The sequence below is a fragment of the Ascidiella aspersa genome, chromosome 2 (assembly GCF_963924565.1).
Source record: "Ascidiella aspersa chromosome 2, kaAscAspe10.2, whole genome shotgun sequence".
NCBI lineage: Eukaryota > Metazoa > Chordata > Ascidiacea > Phlebobranchia > Ascidiidae > Ascidiella > Ascidiella aspersa.
The window spans coordinates 20,877,584-20,903,581 of NC_139448.1; the positions used below are offsets into that span (position 1 = coordinate 20,877,584).

At 35.1% G+C, this 25,998-nt stretch overlaps 1 protein-coding gene across 1 annotated transcript in view; it reads left to right on the forward strand.

Moving 5' to 3' along the window:
* Positions 1 to 207: 207 nt before the first annotated feature.
* Positions 208 to 25,998, forward strand: part of LOC146164292 (dynein axonemal assembly factor 11-like) — a 31,426-nt gene continuing 5,635 nt past the window's right edge. Inside the window, exons 1-7 of the mRNA XM_083381728.1 lie at positions 208 to 609; positions 9,661 to 9,746; positions 12,212 to 12,344; positions 13,176 to 13,284; positions 14,924 to 15,021; positions 17,721 to 17,874; positions 22,762 to 22,907. Of these exons, the coding sequence (XP_083237854.1) occupies positions 441 to 609; positions 9,661 to 9,746; positions 12,212 to 12,344; positions 13,176 to 13,284; positions 14,924 to 15,021; positions 17,721 to 17,874; positions 22,762 to 22,907 (895 nt within the window). The 5' untranslated portion in view covers positions 208 to 440. The remainder of the gene's footprint in view (positions 610 to 9,660; positions 9,747 to 12,211; positions 12,345 to 13,175; positions 13,285 to 14,923; positions 15,022 to 17,720; positions 17,875 to 22,761; positions 22,908 to 25,998) is intronic.

The following is a 25,998-nucleotide window of genomic DNA, read 5'->3' on the forward strand; positions in this document are numbered from 1 at the left end:
CGGAACTTTTAAATTGCTCCGAATCGAAACCGGAACAGAACCGCATTCCGAAAAAATCCTTGAACCCGAACCGAACCTGAACCGGAAAAGTCAAACGGTTCGACTCCTTGCTATACAATGAAAAATATTGTGTAACTAAGGCGTAACCAAGGCTTTCTTTATATGCAGCGAACCGTATCGTACAACCAAACCAAAAATATTGGAAAAAGGATCACGTGACTATTGGGTTGTTACTCTTATTTTTTAAATCTTTTTGTTATATATTCATAAAATACTGTAATTAGTATTCTGTGATATAAGAAAGAGCTAGTTAGCTGCGCAACTTGTGATTTCTATAGACTTCGATCTTACCAAGCCGGATAACTTTTGATCGTTCAAAGTATTTTTCAAACGATTAAGGTACAATAAAAGTGTTTCAATTCTCTCCGTGGATTATAACCATGGTTAATATAACAGAGGAGCTTGTCCGTAAAAGAGCAGAGCATAATAACTGTGAAATTTTTTCACTTGAAGAACTTTCACTTCATCAGCAAGATTTAGAAAAAATTGAACATTTGGACAAATGGTGCAGAGACCTTAAAATTCTTTATCTTCAAAACAACTTAATTGGTGAGTTGTTTTGAATGTAATTAACTAATCATTAATATTTCTCATACAACTTTGAGTGTTAATTTAATTACATTGTAGAATAGATAAAAAATCGCTCTTGTGGTGTAAACAAAGTTATAAACCCCTATTTCAGCAGCAGATACTTCAGCTAACCTCACCAGGGTTAGTAATTCAAATGAGAATGTGTTAGCCAGCGTATATACTAAGTATAAAATAAAAATAGTATAGATTAGATAGATAGATTTAAATTTATTTCGGAACAACGGTACCATGCATGCAAAATTTGAAATAATAAAGAAGCGTCCGTAGTTCCCAGGGGTCAGCGAAAGACTGTTAAGTCATCTAGTCAGCTGCCCCCTATAGATTTATAGATTAAAAATATGGCGCTGGTCTAGAATCCTACCACAGTTCTAAAATCAACGCACAAAATTTGAGTTAGGATGCGGGTTAGCGTTTGGGTGTGGGTGGGTCAAGTATTATTATATTCCTAATTTAATAATAATACTTGACCCACCTTAACCCAAACGCTAACCTGTAGCCTAACTCAAATGATGTTTCGTTGTGGTAGGATTCTAGACCAGCGCCAAAAATATTAAATAGTATGTGATTAACTGTGACAAGTTGGGGGTCCATATCTTGACCACACTCACCCAAACACTAATCAACACCCTAACCTAAATAATTCGCAGTGCTTTAAAAATTATTTCAACACAGGATTCTAGACAAGCGCTGATTTTTGGCCTAAAGGCACCCTAGGTGTTTTAAGTGCCAAGATTGCAGAAATATATGTGTAATTTACTTCTTCAGGTGTGCGCACCAATTGCATAAAAAATTTAGCTTTAGGTGTAGTATATTTCATGCCCAATGTAGCAGGCCCTTAAAATACCTGTCCTTTTAAATTTTTTAATTCTATACAGAGTCGCTTCACTTCGTCGTGGATATTGCTTGCTGAGTATATTAACAGTTAAATCAGCAGAAACTGGTCGCTTCTCATATAAGTCACAGCTTAGTAGAAACCCAGATTGAAAATTTCATATGGCGAGGGGGTACGTTTATGCAGCTTAAATATGCGTGGCTGGAATAAACTTTGTAAACAAAATTTGCGCTTAAACGGTCACATAAATTAAGTCATCATACTAGACAGTGCAGTAATGCTAATATTAGGTAAGTATTACTTGTAGGTGCTCAGCTTTTTCCCTTCAAAATATCCCAAATGTTGGAAGGGTTGGAAGAAAAACAGATAGTTGATCATTATCTGGTCATGGCCGGGGACCCAACAATTTGTGGTACACAAAGAAACAATGTCATTCAAAATTGGCAAGCAAAATACTGCTGCAGCATACACAAGTGAAATTTATGTAGAACTCAAAAGAGAAACATTGAATTGGTGTTTTTTACTTTTTAATGAGCAAATTGTTAATTTTATTTCCTAAGATAAATATACACAAACAATTAAAAAATACATTACACAAAGCAATGGATTGTCGGCAGTGATCTCTGGTTATGCTCAAAAGGCTAGCCTAGGTCTGTCGTTATGTATACAAGAGTGGATGCCTATTTAACCCTTTATGTCACTATATTTTGTCAGCATTGCTGTAGATTGTGGTGTGTTAGTAGTAGGGATGTTCGAAGGAGAATCCCAGGGGAGTTTAGAACTTTAGGTTTAAAATCTAGAATAACGAGGTTTCGAATCTAGAATAAGGAATATCGAATCCTAGTATATTTTTATTAAATTATTTAAATTCGATTTTGTTTGGAGGAGGGATTAATCCTAATATACCCTACAGCAGTGGTTCTCAACCTGTGGTACGCGAACCACTAGTGGTATTTAAAGTCATTTTTGGTGGTACGTAGTATGTTTTTAATTAAAATTACAGTTTTACCAAAAGGTTAAGCATTTTTTTCTATTGTAATAAACTGTACATTCATTGTAATGATTGTATAGTTAAATATTTTATGCCCCATCAATGACAGAAATTATAATCTTTCCGGAAAATAGTTGTGCAAATTACTTTTATGACATTATAGCAAAACAACAAAGAATCACAAAACTTGACTACCGATATCTTGCAAAGTTAAAAATAGGAAACTTTTTGGAAAGTAGTGGGCCGCGTTTGTTTCTAAATTTCCGGGCTAACTAAAAACCTAATCCGCCCTTGTTAATAATCCTATCTATACAAGTTAAGTTTTTTGATAATTTGTTGGTACGCAACAAGACCATAAAACCTTGAGGTGGTACGCTGTGTTAAAAAGGTTGAGAACCACTGCCCTACAGGGCCCACAGTCCCGGCAATAAATCGCAAAGCAATTTGCTAACATGTGTATATTGTAATAAAAAAAAATAATCTCCCAAATGTTTAACATTCTTAACAACTGTCATTTGAAGCAGTTGCGTAAACTGACATACATGCCCAGGTTGTTGCCAAAACTTAGTATTTTGCCAATACAGTGAGTACAATGCAACAATACACCATGTACTTTTTTTTCAGTGATTAAGTCCTTATTTTTAAATCACTGTTGTGTGTCAGTTTTACTTTTTGGTGGCTAACATGATCTGTTATGCAGTCAAATATTGTACTGCAAATAATACAGGAAGGGACAGAGCAAAATATGCAAACGAGGCGTCACAATAATCCTAATTAATTTCTACCAGACATAAAAATGAGTCTCTTTATTTAAAGTATTGCACTCATTTGAGACGCTATTTTGCTTGGTAGTTTGTGTGATAGGACATAAGGTGTAGCATGATTGAACTGCCCAACGGTCAAGGCAATTATCGTGCCAACGCAGGTTTTAACAGTCAGCAATTTTCACTTTTAAACAAATTACATATTTTTCTTGTAACGTTGATAACTTTGAATAAATGAGATTTCGCCCTTGCGTCTTTCTTGTTTATAATGACATAAATTCAGGCTTGTCAGGACACAACCCACAACATTTTATGTAACAAGGACAAAATATTTTGGGAACTCTTTTGTCCACACGTAGCTCAAATAAACTGAACTGATTAAGGCACCCTTTTGGTCATATGTTGCTCGAATAAAACTATTTTGGGTACATTTTTGGTTGTATGTTGCTTGGAAACAACTAATTTAGGCACTTTTTTCTCCGTACATAGCTGAAATAAAACCAATTTGGGCAATTTTTTGATTGTACATAGTTAAAATAAAACCAATTTGGGCATTTTTTTGTCCGTGCATAGCTCACATACAACTAATTTGGGCACATTTTTGTCCATACATAGCTCAGATAAAACTAATTTGAGCAGTTTTTTTTGTAACCAAATAAATTTATTTCACACTTTATAAACTAATTTTGCACCGCATGTTTGCATATGAGTTCGCCCAAAAACAACTTACCTGTGTAACAGTGTTAGAGTAAGAAAAGCAGAAATGTGCACCCCTAGGCCCCAGGTTGTACTTTTGCATGCCCCTTCTGTATTTATTTGTCACAACATTTTTTTAACTTTTTGTCAACTGATTTACTTGTTTATCGCCTAGCAAGGTTGATACATTCGTTAGGCGAACACATTATTTAAGTTTTAAGGGCACGGTTCAAAAAAACGAAAAATTCAGGCCAAACTGCACCAGAAGGCTGGCAAGATACTGACAGCCTGGGTGCCAACAATGCTCAAAAAAGCCCCAGGAAAAAAATTGTGTCCACAGGGGCTATTGTTTTTAGCTAAAAATTAAAAAATTTTAACAAAAAATAATTTTGCGACAAAATTTAGATCTAGTACACCGAAAAGCCATCGCAGACTCGCCGAATCTGTCGATCTATGATGCAAGCAGAGCAAGCCAGAAAAACAACTGGCCTGCAGTGAGGTTCGAACTCACGACCTCCGGTCAAGCCGGGACCGTCGCTCTACCAACTGAGCTATGCAGGCTCAGAGAGGAGCGAGTCGAGAAACAACCATGCGCCAATACTTGCACATTTTGTTAGTACAAGCAACTTCACACTGGGGGATCATCAGTCCGTATTAATCAATGAAAGACACACACAAACATATGTGTTTAATAACATCTGTGATCTAGCCCCTCGGAAGTTGCTTTATGACCAACGATTACGGCTTCCGTATCAATAGTACACCGAAAAGCCATCGCAGACTCGCCGAATCTGTCGATCTATGATGCAAGCAGAGCAAGCCAGAAAAACAACTGGCCTGCAGTGAGGTTCGAACTCACGACCTCCGGTCAAGCCGGGACCGTCGCTCTACCAACTGAGCTATGCAGGCTCAGAGAGGAGCGAGTCGAGAAACAACCATGCGCCAATACTTGCACATTTTGTTAGTACAAGCAACTTCACACTGGGGGATCATCAGTCCGTATCAATCAATGAAAGACACACACAAACATATGTGTTTAATAACATCTGTGATCTAGCCCCTCGGAAGTTGCTTTATGACCAACGATTACGGCTTCCGTATCAATAGTACACCGAAAAGCCATCGCAGACTCGCCGAATCTGTCGATCTATGATGCAAGCAGAGCAAGCCAGAAAAACAACTGGCCTGCAGTGAGGTTCGAACTCACGACCTCCGGTCAAGCCGGGACCGTCGCTCTACCAACTGAGCTATGCAGGCTCAGAAAGGAGCGAGTCGAGAAACAACCATGCGCCAATACTTGCACATTTTGTTAGTACAAGCAACTTCACACTGGGGGATCACCAGTCCGTATCAATCAATGAAAGACACACACAAACATATGTGTTTAATAACATCTGTGATCTAGCCCCTCGGATTGTTTTTTTTTTCTGGCTTGCTCTGCTTGCATCATAGATCGACAGATTCGGCGAGTCTGCGATGGCTTTTCGGTGTACTATTGATACGGAAGCCGTAATCGTTGGTCATAAAGCAACTTCCGAGGGGCTAGATCACAGATGTTATTAAACACATATGTTTGTGTGTGTCTTTCATTAAAATTTAGATCTATTAGGAATAAAGGGGAGAAACTGATAAAAAAATGCCACGAAAAACAAGATGCTGTTTTTTTTAAGAAAATTGTTGAGTCAAAGTTTAAAAGAATTGCAAAAAATTATTATCAAAGACCTGGCAATATTAAACCAGGTCAAATGTCTTATTTCTTGCATAAACTTTTAGAAGTATTTCAAAGCAAGTTTGGCAAGCTGATTTCAAATCTGTTGTCAGATTTTCTTTATCACATTTAAGTTTTGGCGACATCCATATGTGCCATTTTTGCAAAATGCTATATTGCAACTACAATACAAACCTTTACTCTGACCGGACGTTATAAATTGATTTTAATTAATGGGCCTACGTTATACTACAGGCAGATAAGCTCAAAAGATTCTGTGTGGTTAAAGTGCAGTAGGGAAAGGGGGGTCGGAGTCATCACTTAAGCACCTCAAAAACGCAACATCGCCACCTTCATCCAGTGTGTGTATCTAGCATACTTCAAAGTCCCGGACCAGGACAAAAACAGGAGAGAACCTAGAAATCACGTAGATGACTTCTACCTTGCTTTGTTAATGTTATACATTTGGCTTAGAGCCCCATTCTTCATTGTTGTTATATACCCATCCCAGTATTTGCATGGATGCCTGGGATTAATGCAGAAGGTTTTTCTTTGTTCACAGGTTTATCTACTGATTCTGACAAAGAAGAAAATGTTCACCAGACACTGAATCTTTGTCAACATTTTCTGTATAGTTAATGATCTTGTCTGTTACTTCAATTTTCTTTTTTCAGAATGCTAAATTGTTAGTTTCCAGACTGCAAGAGAAAATTTTTCTGCAATGTGGTACAAGTTTCTTATTCCTGTGGGTCCCACCACTCAGTAATCACGAATGGTTGATTTGTGATATGTACACATAAAAAAAGTTAATTTTATTTTTGGCCAACAAGGAGACTTTCCAAATACTTATACTTCTTGTCGTACTGTGATAGTAGAATATATAAGGAGCACTACATGAAAAAATAATAGCCCTCAAAGATCAATTTGATACCCAAGGACAAGAACGTAATTAACGAACCACTTGACCACAATAACATCACTCTCCCACTAGTCCCAACTTTGCACATCAAACTCGGATTGATGAAACATGTTGTTAAATCTCTTCAATCTAGGATTAGCAAGACCAATTTAAAAAAAGCTAGATTTAGTTTTATTTGGGTCACTATATTTAATTTTACAGGAATAATGGCTTTGGGAGGAATTACAAAGGAAAGTAAATTTATTGTTCAGCCGCAAGTATCTCACGAATGCACGGATGAATAAATAATGTGTTTTAAAATATGTTGTGTTCTAAACCTACTTTACAGTTTTTTTTTTTAATCACGAATTAACACAGAAAGAGAAATGCGTGTGGCTATTTCAAAAATTCTCCCAAGATTCAATGAACTTTGTAAAATCAAACAAGCCCACATGCCACATTCAATAATATACATTGCTTTTTGTTGTTGTATCAATAAAACAACTTAAATAATAAGTTTTCTCATTAACTTTTATTTTCGGGTGCGTCGTAAGTCCAGAAAACTTTTTCAGAGGCGTCGCAACAAAAAAAGTTTGAGAACCACTGCTTTAAGGAAGCACTGATTGTATTGAGGGTAACTTTAAAATCGTCCATTTTTATAGAGATGTCCTTAGAGATGTTATTGTACTGCCACAAATGAATTGTATATCTAAACAATAAAAACAAATAGTGCTTTAGAGTTCAAGATTAGTATGAATTAAACTATACTGAGTTGTAGTCATTTGGCATTGCATTAAGTAGGTCTTGTGTATCCATCCGCTTTGACTTGCTTTTTGACGCGCTCATGTGGAGAGGTTATTTAAATAGAAATTTTGTTAGTGTTAATGTTTCCAGCAAGTCGAAGCGATTTTTTTTTGTTAAATTCGTGGATATCAGACAAACCTTACATATTCCCACAAATCTATCGACTTATTTTTTTAACCAAAATTGTAGTGTCTTGGATCATGCAGCCACAAATCACCGTTTACTCAAATATAGAAGTTACTGTTGTCGATAAATTGTGCAGGGGAGGTTGTTTCCCAAATTAATTGTTTTTTCGTTATGAGGCTTGGAGATTACTTGGCTCAATGACAAGTGAACATCTTAAGGAAACAACGATAACAAGCGGTGATTAGTAGGTGGCAGCAATAAACACCAACCTGACGGTTATGCTTATGCAAAGAGAAGTCGTGTTTTCAAAAACTGGTGGACACTATGCAGGCGCAACACCCAAACCAAATGCAATTTACTGTTAAAACAAATTAAAATTTATGTATTCGTTTGTGTGCTAAATTCAAACTCGTAATTTAAATAAAACCTAAATAAATCATTTTGGTGCACATATGTAGCCACAGTTCTCTCGAGATGTGTGTAACATGGCTATTTGTTCATGATATTTATATTCGCCATTATACAAATTATTTTTATTCCTATCTAAAAACAAAATGGGTCGGAACGTAAATTCTGATTTCATTTTAGTTAGATTGGGGTTGCTTATTAAAAAGGTTGGAGACCACTGGTCTAAAGTGATAAAGGACAACATATAGTGGCAATCTACTTTCATAACAAAGAAATGACCTAAGCGCTGTCTGTCAGTAAACAATATAATCTTCCGCGATATACGATTAATATTCACATTACTTAATTACAACGGCGTTTAAGTTAGACTTGCTGACAAAGTTGTAGCATGTACCTGAAGACATGGTGAGCAAAGCAAGCTTGGATTTTTGATGGCAAACCAGTATGTTTTTTCTTTTCTTGCAAATTTTTATCACATAGATCTTAACGTTAAGTACTATATGACAAATTTGTTTTATGCTGGTTACGATTAAAAAGAGGTAGGCTATACATGGCGCCTTCGGGGTGAAAAAATTCCTCAAACGATTCTTCCTGGATGCATAAATAAGATTCAGAAAAAAAAAATGCATTTACGTACCCACAACAGCTGGGGAACGGCCTTGTCTTTTGCCAAAATGCCAATTGCTGATATTAATAATTATATAATTTGCACTTTTTCCTAATAATTATTCATTGTTTTCAAATTACATAATAATTATGACCCATTTATTTTGTGTAAATAACTTTTTCAAACAATGGACCCTTAAATATATTCCTCGCGTGACGCCTGAAGACTGTTGACAGATGTTTAAAATGACTGTTACTTACAGATGTTTACAATGAAACAAGAGTTCATGTACACATTATAAAAAAGTTCAGTATTCACAACAATAAAACAATAAAAGTGTATTACATTTTTATCCTGATAATGTCAACCTCTTTTTCTGTGAATAATTGCACTTGACGTTGAACATTCAGTGCCGAAGTCATTCAGCCTTTCTTTACCAATCAGGTTTTAGGCAGTATGTTTTCTCTAAAAAAATGGGTTTACTTTGACTGACAAGCACATTTAGGGTCTCAATTGTTCTATGAAATGATGGTTACTGCAAAAATTCTCCTCTCTAAACATTTTTACTACCATGTGATTTATGTACAACTGATGCAATTCTTTTTACCCAACCTTAGCTCGGATAACTATATATATTTTTCCATTCACGAATGAGTGTATGTTCATATTTGGACATAGTCCTGTGTATTGATTGCATTGCATATACCCAGTTTGGCAGCCGATGACCTAATTAAAGAAAATTCTTGTTCTACAGTAGATCCACCCCAGGTAAAAAGAAGAGATAAATAATAGTGCTTTGCATTAGATTTTGGTTTAAACTAGCTTCAGACACTTACTTCAAAAAACAGTGAGGTAAATCCTGACAAAAATGATATTAATACTAAGAAAAAGCGAGTGGGGAGCTCTATTCCCTACATGAGTAACACAGAAAACACAAGACTGCTAACAACATGTTTTTTTATGGCCCTTAGCACGCATAAGTTATTCGTCTAGTTATTAAATTGAACTCATAATATTAAAAATTTGCAAACAGGTTTTGGTTTGAACATGTAACATTTATATTCAGGTTTAAGATATTTATTTATAAACAGAACTTTTATTATTTTGTATAATTGGGCATAATGAAATGCATTTTACATCTTCAAACATATAATCTTAATTTGTTTCAAACATAGGAAAGATTGAAAATGTCAACAAATTGAAGAAGTTGGAATATCTTAATCTTGCTCTAAACAACATTGAAAGAATCGAAAACTTACAAGTATGTTTACTTAATAATTATACGTTTATAGTTTCTGTATTGCTTTTTTAGAAAGGTTTTAAATACCTTGGGTTTAATTGAAAAAAAATTGCACCGATCAGTCTGGCAAATTTATAACAATTTACACTTACGCAGTCAACCTGCCATTTTTTTTTTTTGTTAAGATTGGATTTCGACACAAGATTTCCCAAAAACAAACACAGAAACATGGCTTGTAATAATTAAATTCAAATTTATTTTTGCTAATGTCTCCCTTGTGTCTTGTTCACTTACAAAAAGTTCAGTAAAGAGTAGGAGGTTGTCAAATCTTTGCCATTATACTTTTGCTTAGTATTTGGGTGGCCATGAAAAACAAGTTGAGAAGCACTACCTTATTATGTTTGATGCGATTCTCTGAAATATGGCAATATTTTTTGCAGAAAGGCTTTTATAGGACAATCATGTTTTATGGGAAAACCATGCAGAAATTCAGAAAATGGGACCGTATTAGCTGTGACAAACAGTTTTCATTTGCAAAAACATGTGGCGTCACACCACAACACTACTTTGTTGACAATCAAGTACATTTTTTAAATTGTTAAAGCATAGTACACCTGTAGTCTTTCAAGGGGCCAACTAAACTCAGTTGATTTATTAAGTATTTCTTCCAAGCAAAACCAGTGGTTCTCAAACTGGGGTTCGCGAGACAATTTTCTGGATCCACGAAGCACCTAACAAAAAATCATTACAAACAAAATTTTTTGTGCAATTACATTTTTAGGCAACTTACTTTTCCAACCCAAGCCTAACAAACACAATAATAATAAATATGCTGTATAGGCCCAATTTTGAGACAAAAGAAGGAAAGTCAAACTCCGGCTTGACCTATAATCGAAAAGTGACATTACGCTAAAGAATTCCAACATATTTGCGCTCATTATCAAAATCTACGATTAGGATGACTCCAGCCATAAGACTGAGATAAGAACAGCATCAACATCAGAATGAAACACGATTCGGAATATGGCAAAAATAGGCCGTACCATCTGATTCAGAATAAGACCTAATTGGTCAGAATCAGGCCTAAACAACACTTTAACTACATCACTAACTCTCCTAATAATTTCAACACTAACCCATTTTCTAACCCAACCCATTACCCATCAATAACTCCAAACAGGACCAAAAATCCGGTGCCAAAACCGCGGCGCCGGACTAGGGTGTCCAAATGTAGTCACCAAAACGGCTGATGCCGACCGACGGCCCCCAATCGTCCTATACCCTCTACATCAGTGGTTCTCAAAAATTTTTGAAGATTATGCAACGGTCCCCTAGCAATTTTTTTAAATTACTCACCGTCTCCTTGAAAATATACAAAGTAACACGTTGTTCATACTCAGTGGCGTATCCAGGGGGGTTGGGGGTTTGGACCTTCAATTTTTTTTGTTTTTTCTCCAGAAGTTCACGATTGCACCCATGGCGGTTTTGCAGCTGGTGCCTGGCAGGAATTTAGATGACGCATGTGTTTGGTTTGCGTCTAAAAGATGCTTTTGCTGGACGTTAATTCGCTGTTTCTGATGATTCTTTTATTACTTAGACTTATGACGTCATTACCATCGCCATTTTATGACGTCATATCCGTCACTATTTTTATGTTAGACGAATAAATGGGGAATTCTAAGTTATAAATTCGGGACCCCCCACCGGGAATGAACAACTAATGGTAGTCTCAGCTTGTGATGAGGATCGTAGATTTTGATAATGATCGCAAACATGTTGGAATTATTTTAGCTTAATGTCACTTCCGCGTATAGATCGTGCCTGAGTTTGGCTTTTTTTTTCTTACAACTAGGTCTATTTATGGCATTATAATTATTATTGTGTTTGTTAGGCTTTATTTGGAAGACTGAGTTGCCTGAAAATTTATTTGTACAAATTTTTTTTTTTTTCGCCAAGTTGATTTTTTGTTAGGTGCATTGAGTTCCCAGAAAATTGTCTTTCGGACCCCAGTTTGAGAACCTCTGCTCTACATATAGGTTTAGGCGTCGTTTTGACCATTTGGGTGTTATTCTGATGAGTTTAGGACTTATTCCGACAGATTTAGGTCTTATTCTGTACTGGATATTACTGCATAATTGGGCTGTATTGTGTCGTAGGTCTTAACACTATGGTTTTGTAGATTTTTCTGCTTTAGGTATTGTTGCTTTATAGGTCTTATTTTTTGCTTTGATGTGGCCTGTCTTGCACCAAAATCCTTAATAATTGATATCTGGTTGCCAATGGAGAAACACCTGTCCTACTAAGTTATCAAATTGATACTAAGTTATTAAATTCGTCCAGCCAAAAATTAAAAATATAAATATCTCAAAAAGTAGACCCAATTAAAAAAAAAATGAATGTTATTTTTAGACATATATTGCAATGACGAAAATCATACCTGTTTAAACCTGTTTTTATTGTTTCAATCGTATAACACTTTCTATTAGGAATGTGAATCTTTGAAGAAGCTGGACCTTACTGTTAACTTTATTGGGGAACTAACCAGTCTTGAAGTTTTAAAAAAAAACTTGTTTCTGGAGGATCTTTACCTCACTGGAAATCCTTGCACTCAATTTGAAGGTTTGAGGTGATTTTTACTCCAAAATTGTTGTAATTTTTTCCTGTTCAATAGGCCAATTATTTTTAAAACAGAAAATTTTTGGCACTGTTACATAGATAAGCTGTTTTCAGATGAACTTGCAGGGTCAAAACCACATTGAAAAGGTGAAAAAAATTTTTTTGGATAAATTTAGAGAAATTTTTAATTTATGTTGCTCGAAATAACAATATTTATAGTATATATAATTTAATAGATTGTTTTCCGAGGTTATTATCTGCTTAAATCAGAGAAACAATCCTATCAAAAGTAGGTCAAAGTTTGCCTGAGCGCGAAAATTTTTGCAGTTGTGTAATTAAAAAGCCAAAAATATAGTTTGAGCCTTGGGTGGAGAAGCATGGCTTTGAACATCCTCGATATGTTAATGATGTGAATGTGATACCTGTCTATTTAAAAGGAATGGCAACTATCAAAATTGCTTTTTTAACTTAATATAGGGGTACTTCCCAAATCAATGTAAAACTGCAAACACACAACAAGTCTATGCTTCGCACTTCTGTAAATTCATAACAAAAAGATGAATTTATTCACAGATATTTTGGTTTGCCAAATATAAGATATCACATTCGAAAAGTATTGTTTGTATATATTTTGGCAAATAATCCAAAGCTATTTGCTTACCCTATTATAATTTTTAGATAAACAAACACCTTTATGTTCTCTACCTTTTTTTTATTTAACACTGCAAATATTTGACTTTTTTGCATTTTAGTGCTTGAAAAAAATGTTCCGAAATGTATAAGTATTCTGATTTGTTTTGTAAAACATCTACGGTACTAAATCAATTTTTGCAGGTTATGAGCAGTATGTGATTGCATCTTTGCCACAACTTAAAAGAATTGATGGAACTGACATAGAAAAATCAGGACGAATCAAAGCTATTCAAAACCTGGACAAAAACAGGTAAATTGCCTAAAATGTAGAACAGACCTAGGCAAAATATGGCCAGTGGGTGAAATTCTGCACACCAAGGAATCTAATTTAGCCATGGCTAGTTTTTTTTTTAAAACGTTTCAAGTATTTTCTACAATATTTTAAAAACACATCAAGAGTTCAAGACTCTCTATCCTAACATTTAACCTGTCCCATGAAACACTATTTAATTTAGTAATGGCCAATTTTTGCATTTTGCTAATAAGGCACAGTGATTGTCTCCCATATATACACAGAAAACCTAAAGCATATACCAAAAAACTGGAAAATAAACTTTTCCCTAATTGTTTTTGATAGGGTGGTGTTATAATTTTAAACATTACAATTTACTATTTTGTTATTCTAATATGTATAAGGTGGAATGCTTTAGCTTTATTTTATTAGATGGTACCTTTTTTTACATCTCTCATCAAAACTTTTGATGTGTTCTAACCCTACCCAAAATAAACCAAATTTTGCCACAACCCCTCCACCTTTACTATCTGCCTTGTTTTGTTGGTTAACTTGTCCACATTAAGTAATAGTTAATGTTAGGGATGTTCAAAGTAGAATCCCAAGGTATTCTAGAATAATAGGTTTCGAATCTAGAATAACGAATCCAGAATAGCGAATCCTAGTAAATTTTTATTAAATTATTTAACCTCGATTTTGTTTGGGGGAAGGGATTAATCTTACTCTACCCCACAGGGCCCGCAATCACAGCAATAAATCGCCCAAACAATTTGCTGACATGTGTACATTATAATAAAAAAATCTCCCATATGTTTAACATTCTTAACAACTGTCATTTGAAGCAGTTGTGTAAACTGTAATATGTCAACTGTACAAGTTGTTGCCAAAACTTATATTTTTGCCAATAGTGAGTACAATGCAACACTGCGCACAGAACACTTTAACAATTCGGTCCTGGTTTTTAAAGCATTGTTGGGTCTTAGTGCTTCTTTTTTGCCTAACATGGTCTGTTATGCAGCCAAATAATGTACTGCAAAGAATACAAAGTTACTATTGGCATAAGGAATACTTGACAATCACGCTGTGAATAACTCCATAACCTCACTGAATATTGGCCTAAAGTTGACCTTAAGTAACCCCATAGCGCATTATGTCGACGGCCAGCACGTTTTGCAATGTATTGTTACTTTTGAAACTTAACGCATTTAGGGAAATTTGGAACCCCGCACCTGGCATTACACGTTAGTCGCTCGCCCAATAACGCTTGATTGACACTTAATTATTAGACGAACGTTATCGCGAGACGCGAAGTAATTGGTCGCCCGAAAAAACGCTGACACTGCACTACCAGGTTACATTTAAAGCAAGCACTATAAATGTGTTGCCACAGCGACTGGCCAACTTACCACACACGTTTGTACAATTAGGCGCAACAATCGGCGGTAAAACATTAAATTATATCGGTTCCAATTACCCGAAATAAACGGCAGAATTGGATTCGAATCCCATCTGGATTCGAATCCAAGGATTCGATATTCTACTTTGAACATCCCTAGTTAATGTCCAAAATATTTTAAAGATGTTTTTTTCCATTGAAACAGAACAATGCAAATATATGCCTGGCTTTAATACTTATATTGTACTTTTTTCATGAAAGAAAAAGTATTGTGCAACAACAAGAACAATATATGGAAAAAAGGAATCAACAAAAAAAAGAATCCCTAAAAAATGGTGTTGATCAATCACCTGACCAAAGTATGTAGAAATATTGTAATATATAAAAATAAAAACTAATATTCAGTATATTTGTTTGGTAAAAATCAGTTGTTATAAAACTTGGTTAGTTTGTTATAGTTCCAGGCAGGGCTGCAGTGTCGGTTAAAAATAATCCGAGACCGACTCCGGCCAAAAAATAAACCCGAGTACAACTCGCGAGTCCAACTCCGGTCAAATGTGCGATTTCAGCGAGTCCCGAGTCAAGCCCTGACTCTACAGTCTGTATTTTACCAATTTACATACCTAAAATGTTGTGAATATTCAGCAATCCACTTATAGTGGTGTCGCATAATTTATTCACTCACAATACATGGTTGCAAAATATTCCACTATATGCCACCAGTTGGCGGCTATATCAGTTTTAAAATTTGATACTGCGCATGTCTGACTCGGGACACGGGTAGTTTTCTTACTCGAGTCCAGACTTCCAACTACGCAGCCCTGGTTCTAGGGCTGGGCCCTTAGACAGGGCATGCCATACGTGGCCAGCAAATTAAGGTCTTGATCTTTGGACTGCGACACAACTTCTGGCCTGCGCCAAAAATATGATAACTGTTTACTGTCCCTTTAAATATTACATATTGTTAAGTTTCTCCTATTTTGGTATTTTTGTTAATTAAAGACTGCTCCTAGTGGTCGCCTTTGCCTCACGCAAAACATATGCCTTGTACGTCCTTTATTTCAAATATGACTCTGTGCTGTTAACTGTAGAGTTGTTTTATCTGATACTGTGTTGTATAGGATTGTTGTGTGCAACCTTCATGACGTATTCTTGTACCTGTATATAAGTGTGACTCTCGTAGTAGTGTGTTATTCATTACTTGTGTTTTAATACGTCGCGGTGTGTTATGTACCCTGCGGGTAAATACTACATTAACAACTTATTTTGTTGTTGTGTAAGTTGAAGTATTATAATTATGTTTTGTTGCTTATTATTAGTATTGGTAACCTTTATTTATTGATTTGTGTTCATCATTCAAATTAAGGAAAAGTTGTTGTAATCAACACTTGTATTTAATAACTTTTATCTGAAGACTTTAGGAAACTTAAATTTGTTAAGCTTTTTATCTGCATATCTACCAACGATAACAGTACTAATTTCTCTTTGATATGTTTTTCCTCACTTGAAATTTCTGCAGTAACTGGCCTTAGGAACTCTTGATAATGCCAATCAAGTGAATCAGTGCCGACCGATAAATGACCTGTTATCTGTCTTAATTTACCTAATAGTGATACAAGTACGCTTTTAAAATGAATATTTAACTAGCCTTAGCAACTCCCCGAGCAGTCTTTTCACAAATCCAACTCAAGATTTTTTATCCTTACATTAGACCATTATATAAGGAAAGGGTCGCCAATCTATGGCTGGCAAGTTAAATGCGATCCATGAAGTGTATATTCTGTTGACCTGCAGCATATTGCCTTAATTTGTATAAAATTCAATTGCAATTTTCAGACGAAGTTTCTAACTAATACTTATTGTAATAACCTGACTTGACAATTTCATATTGCTCACTATAAATTTTGTTTAGTCTTTTTTATCATTTCATTGTAAAACAGCCTGCTATTGTCAATCCTTAATTTACCCAACCCTTCATGAAAATCGTTTGGTAATCAATGGTCTAGGGCAGGAGTGTGCAACCTTTTTAACAAATAAACACTAATTTATAATTACAGCTTTTCTCATACGGATCGGCTCGGTACAATTTAATTACCAGCCTTTATTCAAAACATAACCTCTCTGTTAAACATAACATATCAGTCAATATGCATAGCAAAAGTCTGTTACACCTTGACCGTACTAGACAAGTGTAATTGTTGCAAACCAAATTTTTATCATAACACTTGTGCGGATCTGCATCACTCTGTTCAACAAAAATGGTGGTTTTAGAAAGGTGTCTAGATTAAGCTATAAATCAATAAATTCTGTGGATAAGTGAAAACATATTTTAGGGAGGCGCACACTCTACTACAATAAGTTTTTATTTTGTTTTTAATGATTCAATTGTTTGTTTAGTGGTAATATACTGTTATGCCGACACTTTGCGTCATAAGTACACATATGAAGTTAAGTAATTGGAATATGGTTCTTTATTCACAATTGGGCAAACAAACATACTAATCTTGATAGTTGTTCGGTGCTTTTATTTGTATTTCATACTATTTACTACTGATTTGAGATGTGTTAAGTCCAAACAATCTGGTACAGTTGATGGTGATCCAGGTTGTTCACAGGGGGTGGACACCAGGCCATGTCATAAGCAGTGAAGTTATCACGCTTCCCTCAAGTGTTTTCCTTACATATTTTTTATTTAGCAACTGGGTAGCACAGCAGACTTTTTTCCATTCGCTCAAATATTTATTGTTTTTGTGTGTAGCCCCTTTTGAAACAATTTATTTTTTTTTATTTTACAACTGAGTAGCACAGGGGACCTTTTTCTATTCACTCAAATCTGTATTCTTTCTGTGTGCAACCCCTTTTGATCTCTATTGTTTTTATGTGTAACCCCTTTGGAAACAAGCTCCGCACAATTTTTTAATGTGATTACCATGCACCTTACAGTTGTGCAATTTATGGTCCTCACACATGATTGTAAAAATTACCTTGATAAACACCTAATATACAGAGCAAGAGCAGTGTGCAATTTTTGTGTCCAATTTTTTTAATGGTTTTGCAGGTTTAAATGACAAAACTAAAGAAGAAATTGAAAAAGAATTCTGGAGTGAAAAAGTGGATTATACACCAGAAACAAGAACTTCTATTCAAAATAAGTTACAACAAAATCGTGAAATGTCAACAACAAATGCGCCCAAAACCATACAAAATGACAGGTGCAGTTAATTATTAATTTAACTTTATATACTGAAAACCTTTTTTTCACCATTTACACTACGATGCTTGTATTACTTTACTGTTCATTTTTTTTCAAAGATTGTATCAACTATTATTCAAGAAATTCCATATTTAAACAGCTTGAATAAGTGGAAAATAGTGCAATTCATAACACTCAAAGAAACTTTCTTAACACTAAGAAGGTTACTCAGAAATGCCAAGTATTGGCATAAATAAAACCCAGTAATATTGGTTACAGTAGAATAGAAAGCTAAAAAAAATTATTACTTAACTGCCTTTTTAAGTTTTAGTCTTTCCTTTTTGCCAAATTATCGGAAAATATATTAACATTCTTTTTTGTGGTAAAGAAAAAAACTAAACAAATTCCGTCATCTTGACCGATTGTCCATTGCCAAAAAACAGTACCAGATGAAGTCAAATTTACACAGCTGATGCCTGATTTTTCAAGCATCAGTGCATAAAGTTTCATCAATATGGTGTCCAAAGTTAACGATATTAACATAGACGAATATGTAATTTTTGATAGGCATCATGTGAATCCAATTGGAATGGTAAAAATATCCCTTGTAGCTGTAGTATTGAGAGATGCTGTTTCTGATGCAAAATTCTTTTGGCCCAGGAACAGTCCAAAGTGTTCATAGGTTCCTTGCAAAATCACCTAAACAGTTGTAAGTTCCTTTAAAAATGACTAAGCTTGTATGGTGAAATAATTGCTCAAACCTAAAAACTTTCCATGATCGGGGGAACTGCAAAAGTTTGCTTCTCTGCATGCTTTAGCATGGTGCATTGGCATGCATAAGGGCTCATTGCTGTCGCATCAGAAGGCACAATTACAACACTGTTATAAAATGTCCATGTAAGTTTGTTAGCCTAAGGTTATAGCAAATGATTGTAAAACATGAGTTTGATATTTCAGGGATGTTCCTAAGCAAAAATTTACAGTCGCCAGTCGGGTGAGCGCCTATCAATCAGCACTCGCCCGGACGAAATAACACAGGCCCAATTTGTTGGCATGCGGTCTGCGAATTTTCGTCCTAGCGCGGTCATTTCTTAGGTTATCGTTTACCTGTCTTATGGTTTCTGTACGTAAACATTAGTTTTTCTAAAAGTCTTGTCGTTAATTTCCATGCATGGATGACCAAATTATTGACCAAAAAAAATTTACGCTTAAAACAATGTTTTTTAGCCGAAATATTTTTTACAATCTTCAGTGAAAAAAGAACACTGACAATTTAGTAGCCACGGACTGCCTGTTTTCCTTTTTTCTAAAAATCCTCGCGCTCTCTTTTTTTCTTTATCTGGTTTTTCTGTGCTTAAAGGACGTTTCACCGCAGGTTACTTCGCGCCGCAAGCAAAATGCCACATTCGCCTAACACTATAGTTCTGGTTGAACAGCAAATAATGTTGTCTTGGTTGACCACTATGAACTTTTAAAAATCGCAACAACATAATTACGTAGACTAATCAGCTGTAGTTACACATTAGGCCATACTTTAAAATGCCGTAGTGTTAGTGGGACATTTCGCTCCCTCAAAACATCTTAAAAACACTGCTTACAAATATTTTTGTAAGACATTTGCAATCGAACTTATTATGTCCAAAAACTGCCGCAATTGCCTATAATTTTCTTATACAAACAATTAAATAAATACAGAAAAGAAAAATTCTTATCGCTCGGTACATCGCATGTCCAATAACATCTTTGATTGTTTGCCGGTAAACGATTTTTTAAAGCGGGACAAAGAGTCTTTATTACGATCATACAACGGGACAAAGAGTCTTTATTACGGGCTTCGAATGTGACTTCCATTAACCTTATTATTTGTGTAGTGTTCAATGTATTTGCGCCTAAATAACTGGCGCTAAGTAATATTTCGAAAGACACAGCCACTCACAGTGTAATAGAAATAAAACCAATTAAGCAGCAGCTTCTTAGTTACTAATATTTGTTGTACCGTCTTTTATTGCTAAAGCCACATGTTATAACCGATGATTTAGAAAAGATTTCGTTTTTTAACATGTGTAACCAAATTGAATCGAATATTTTTTACTTGTCAAAAAATCAAAATATTGTCAAAATTTACATGCTGTAGCAAAATTTTTTCAAGTTAAAATCAATTAAAAATGCACAAAAATCATTGCCGCGAGGGTCTAAAAGTCAGACTCTCCTGTCCTTGGATGCCCTAATTGTTGTAGATCTTTTTGCTTAGAACTGCACTAATTTCTGACGCATCAGGTGAAACACATGCATGTAATTTCAAAGTAAAGCATAAGACACTGAATATAGGCAGTAATCATGCCAGGCGTTACATGTAATCATAAAAAATACTGCACAAAATATAAAATATTTATAGCAGTGCTTGCAACGCCCTTTTTAGGGGGGAGCGCATCCACTAGTTAAGAACCACTTTTTTTGCACTTTTATCTCAAAGCAAACTAATTAGGACACATTTTGGTCGTACGTAGCTCCATTAAAACTAATTTGGGCACTTTTTTGTTCGTACGTAGCTTAAATAAAACTGATTCGGGCAGTTTTTGTTCCGTACAAAGCTTGAATAAAACTAATTTTTGGCACTTTTTTGTCCGTACGTAGCTTGAATAAAACTAATTTGGGCACTTTTTTGGTCGTACGTAGCTCGAATAAAATTAATTTGGGCACTTTATTTGTCTGTACATAGCTCAGATAAGACTAATTTGGGCACTTTTTGTTCTGTTGGCATAGCTCGGATAAAACTAATTTGGGCACTTTTTCAAACTTTCGTGAAGTAAAAATGGGGTACATTAGGTATTATATGTAATAATCTTTGCCAAATAGTGATAATGTGGACTTCAGGAGACGACTGGAGGTCGAATTAAAGTAATAAAACAACTTTTAATTTTTTTTTGCTTGCACACTTCCGTGAAAAAAAGTGCGCAAGTGCCCAACAAATTCGCTTGGTGGGAACACTGTATTGGATCAATATATGGTAAACACCAGCTTGCAGAATTAACCAACCAGGCCTAGTTTATCGCATTAGGCTCAGCTCGAACTTCGTTTTTGCATTATTTAGTTGTTTATCTCTGATTTGGACAAATGTATTGAACAGTATCTGCTGTCTTATTTCGCTTGTGATTTGCAATTATTCTATTTCCTTTCACTGGTAGTCAGTAAAACATCTCAAACGTATGGTTGACGATGCTAAAACACTAATGCTAGGCTTGCCATACGTCCCGGTTTTAAAGCCTTGTCCCGGTGTCCCACCCTGTTAACGAATTCGTCCACGATTTTTCCATTTTAGATTTACGAAAAAATTAAAAAAATGTAAATCTCTTAAATTAGCCATTTCTTTCTCAAAACTTAATAATAGTTTTTTACTTCTCATTTTTTGGTGGTAAGGCTGTCAAGCAAATTTTTTTTAACATAAACTAATGATTTTGCAGCGGGTGTTAAGAAATTTTTTTCTGGTTTGAGGTTGCTGGGGCTAGTTCCTTTTTTGTGTGTGGTGAGTAAAAAAAATTAAATGGATATTATCCGGCGGGTGCTGGGAGATATCTTGTTGAGGAAGGTAAAGATCGCCGTCCCAAACCGGTCACCGCTAAGCAATTTTCAAGGATTTTTTCATGTGTGATACAGTTTGGTGCCGGTAATATTTGCTTGAATATTACGCAAGTCTAAACAATTACTGTTACAACTTGAAGTTTAACGTTTGTTAGTAATTCTAGATCGATAAACATTGTGGGTTTTCAGCATTACAAATCAAATTGAAGTCATAACATACTGATTGCCTTAATAGAAATAAGTTTTAATGTTTCCAACTTAAGACTTATATGTTTGAAAACTTCTTGATGTCTGTTACCGGGCAAATATTAGGTAGAGTTCGCAAAACATCGCATTTAACAGGGCGGTTTTAATCATAACCAATCTTCAGTTTCAAACGAGATTTTATTTACGTATGATGTATGGTACCAGGATGTATTTGCTGAACATCATGCAATGCGAACAATGGCTGCTATACAACCTAAGGTTTTACATTAGTGAGTAGTTCCCTATCGATATATGTTACTGGTTTTCGTTTTGTAAAAGATGTTTGACGTGGTTAGCCGTTGGGTATTTAGTCACTTCAAATTTTAGTTTGCGAAGACGAACAATTAGATGTGACACAATCAGGCATACAGTAAATGCAATAATTTATAACATGCCATCTGATTAAATGCTGCTTCCACACAGACTAAAGAATGTGACTCCATTTGTGGGGATTCATTTATTTAACCCATTTCAGGCACAATAGGCAAAAAAATGACTTAAGTCAAGTCAAGTCGTTTGAAAACAGTGACTTAAGTCAAGTCATTGACTTAAGTCATTACAACACTGTTAGGTCTACATTAAATTTCTCATTTTGTAGGTCAAAAAATAATGGCCCTACTAGTGACACAATTATCAGATGAAGAAACTTTAAAAAAAGTATATTTTAATACTCGTTGGGCAATAGGTAATGTATTCTATACTAGGCTATAATAACAAAGATAACCAAAAAAATTCGCATTTTGTGGAAATCTTCTCAGCCTAAAAACATACAATTAAACTCTTAACAAAGACAGTTTCACCAACTTAGTCTATATATAAATGTATTATATCGCACTTTGTACAAATACATTGTGTCTTTTAAAAACGGCATAAAATAGAATGTATACCAGCCGTATTTAAAATACATCAAAATACGGAGAGACAATTACATTTATGCACTTCCCATTTATGTTTATCTTTGTGTTCAGATCTTGGTGAACTAAAATATTTTAAACAATGCAATTTCTGCAAAATAGTAGCAGCAGTTAATGTAATTTTAATGCCTAACCCATAAAAAAAAACTCTTACTTTTAATTTACAGAGGCCGCAGACGACTATTTAATAATGACGGACAACCAATGAATGTAAATGAAGCTAAAGTTGATTTTAAACTTACTGAAAGTGAAGACGAGGCAGCTTTTATTCTTGATGTTGGTTGCTGGAAGTACCTGGATACATCACTTATAGGTATCTAGTAATTAGGAAACCTGTGATAATATTATCTCTGCCAAAATGGTGTTGAACAAAATATTGTTGTTCTATAAGTAAAATATTTTTAAAATATTTCACAGTGTTTTGTAAAATACTTCGAGGAACCTAAAGGGTCTGTTGAGTTTCCTAAACACTCTCTCAAAACAAACCCACATCTGTTACTACTAATTTGATGTTCTCAGCATGCCCTTCAATCTACATTTCAGTTAATGGTTATGATTTGAGATCATTTTTGCTTTTAAGCATTATTTTTCCTGACTAGCAGAACATTTAATTCTTTACCGCTTTAACACATCCATCAGCTGACGAAGACATACTCTTTTGTGTGAAGTCTATTAATTTATCACCCGATCCGTCAGAAATCAGTGCATATCTAAGCAAAAAGGTCTATGACAATCAGCGCATCCTAAGGCAGAAAAGTCTAGACTTTTAGACCTTGAGGTCTTGGACAATGCACTAATTTGCATTAACAAATGTGCATAAGAAGATTAAGTTTAACAATACTTGACCCAACCAAACCCAAACGCTAACCAGCGCCCTAACCCAAATAATGTGCGATAATTTAATAATTATAACGCTTCAGGCCCCAATACCTCAATTTGTGACGTAATAATCTTAAATACAATGGACGAGAAACCATCCGAGTTTGGGCTTTTTTCCCCAGCATTTAAAGAATTATTAAAATAACGCACATTATTTGGGTTAGGATTCGGGTTAGCGTTAGGGTTTAGGTGGGTCAAGTGTTATTAATCCTAACTCATACTTTTTGTTATCTTTTCTGAACTTTTAATGAATATTTTTAACTTATCTACGCCGGGAGTTTACCTAAAGGTCCAAATCAGTGCATTGCCAGGACCTCAAGGTCTAAAAGTCTAGACTTTTCTGCCATTGGATGCCCTGATTGTCGTAGACCTTTTTGCTTAGAAATGCACTGATTTCTAACGGATCGGGTGAATTTATGTATGGCTGCAGTACGATGGGTCATATTAACTAGGGCGATTATTTTTTGACTTGACAAAAAAGTAAAAAAAAACTAGACGGGGGTGCGGTTGTTTTATATTTTGTCAAGGGGTATATTTTCAAGGCTTGGTGTATTTTTTTTAATTTCAAATTTTTAATTTTTTTTAAATTTTTTTTTTATTTTTTGATATTTTGTATTTTGTATTGTTAATTTTATATTATATATTTTATATTTTTTTCCTTAACTTGTTTCTGCAAGCAAAAACAGATATGGGCCGAAAACTTCCCCACTTAACTTCTGGCGTTGATGCGAAAGGGGTTCAAATATGGCGTCCTAGTATTTGGGAAATAATCGAAACATATATCTGATAAATGGAATTTAAGTAGATAATGCGTACAAGCATGTTATTACACTTTGGCCAGCTAACATGTTTAAAAAGCAAATATTATCATTCTCTTAAAATGGTTTAACGCCCATGGTTTGCTATACTTTTGCCAACTTTTACTGGGTAATTTTTTACCATGGCTTGGTCCGAGCAATCAAAGTTATAACAGAGTTTAAATCTGTAGTTTCGATCAATATATAAAACAAGTTTATGTGCCTAATACAGGGGTCCGCAAATACTTTTGGGTGCGACCCAAAATTGCTAGTACCGAGGTCTCGCGACCCAAATACTTCGAATTTTTTTAATAAAATAGCTTTGCTAAAAATACACAGTAATTTATTGTGTTTCCATTCATTAAGACAGATCTACATGTTATGCGTTTTAAAAAAAAAAGGATTCTGTAACACAACTGAAAAGACGACTTGCGTTTTACTACTTTTGATGTCTCATTCGGATGACAAATATGATTTAGCAACCAATATGGGGCTTGCAGCCCCCACCAATTCCCCGCCATAACCCTTTCAACAAGCGTCCGCTATTGCGCTTTCTTAGTGAAATAATTACTGGCAAGGTGTGTAATGTTTTTTTGGCGCGAATCACTAAAAAATGTCTGACGTCTCATCGCAATCGTTTGAGGAAACTCAATATTATACGGCTCACATCTAAGGATTTTTCAGAGGGCAATATTAATTTTAAGACAGAGGTCAACAACCTTTCGCGGACCAGACCAAACTCAGCAAGTTGTCGGCGGGCCGTATTAAATTTCCGCTAACAATTTTTTTATAAAAACGTATGGTCTCTAAGCACTTTAATGTAATAACTCTTTATATTAAAAGGAACAAACCCAAAATGTTTGACGCAGTGAAAATGAGTCTAGTTACACTACAACAAGGAAGCAACGGGCGTAGCGCGAAACAAATGTTTAAATTGGCAAACCTTCAAATTTACAAGGAGACCTGACGCATTTTCCACACACGAAATAAAATACGAACATATTTCTTATGCTCTTTTTGTTAATGTTTATCATTAAATAATACATCAGCGAATTAATTTGGAAAAAAATTGGTTGTAGAGAGTTTCATGCTACGAAAATTTCCTACTTATAGTTGTCATGCGCACGTCACCTTTGGTCTGAGAAGACTACATCAAAACGCCAATGTAATTCAAAGTCAAATTTGATACGCGCGGGAAAAAGTTTGTGCAATTTCGTATAGTTAAAACAGTTAAAAATATTGAGCACATGCTGACCTTGTGTACAGTTTGTAAAAGAGATTGCGGGCAGGATGATTTTCATTGGAGGGCCGGATCCGGCCTGCGGGCCGAAGGTTGTCGACCCCTGTTTTAAGACACGGTGTAACAAAGAGAACAGCGTGCTTACAACGCTTTGGTTACAGAAACGGGATAAAAAATGAAAGAGGGTTTCTTTATAAACATATACCAAGAAGTGAACCCAGATTGCGGTAAGCAGATCAGTTTGGTGTGGTAATGACCAAAATAGTGGTGGATTGCAAGGGCTCTTTGCCATCACCTGGATCGAACGAACACTCACGACTTTTTACTGGGCTTAGTGTATATATTTTGCGTGACAATTTTAGTCGCGCTCCAAGTAAGACGGCTATCTTGTATACAATTCAGTGTACTAATGGAAACAATTAGAAAACTTAAAATATAGGCCTCTATTGACAAGCCCTCTATTAATAAGGGTTTCGCGAAACAAACTG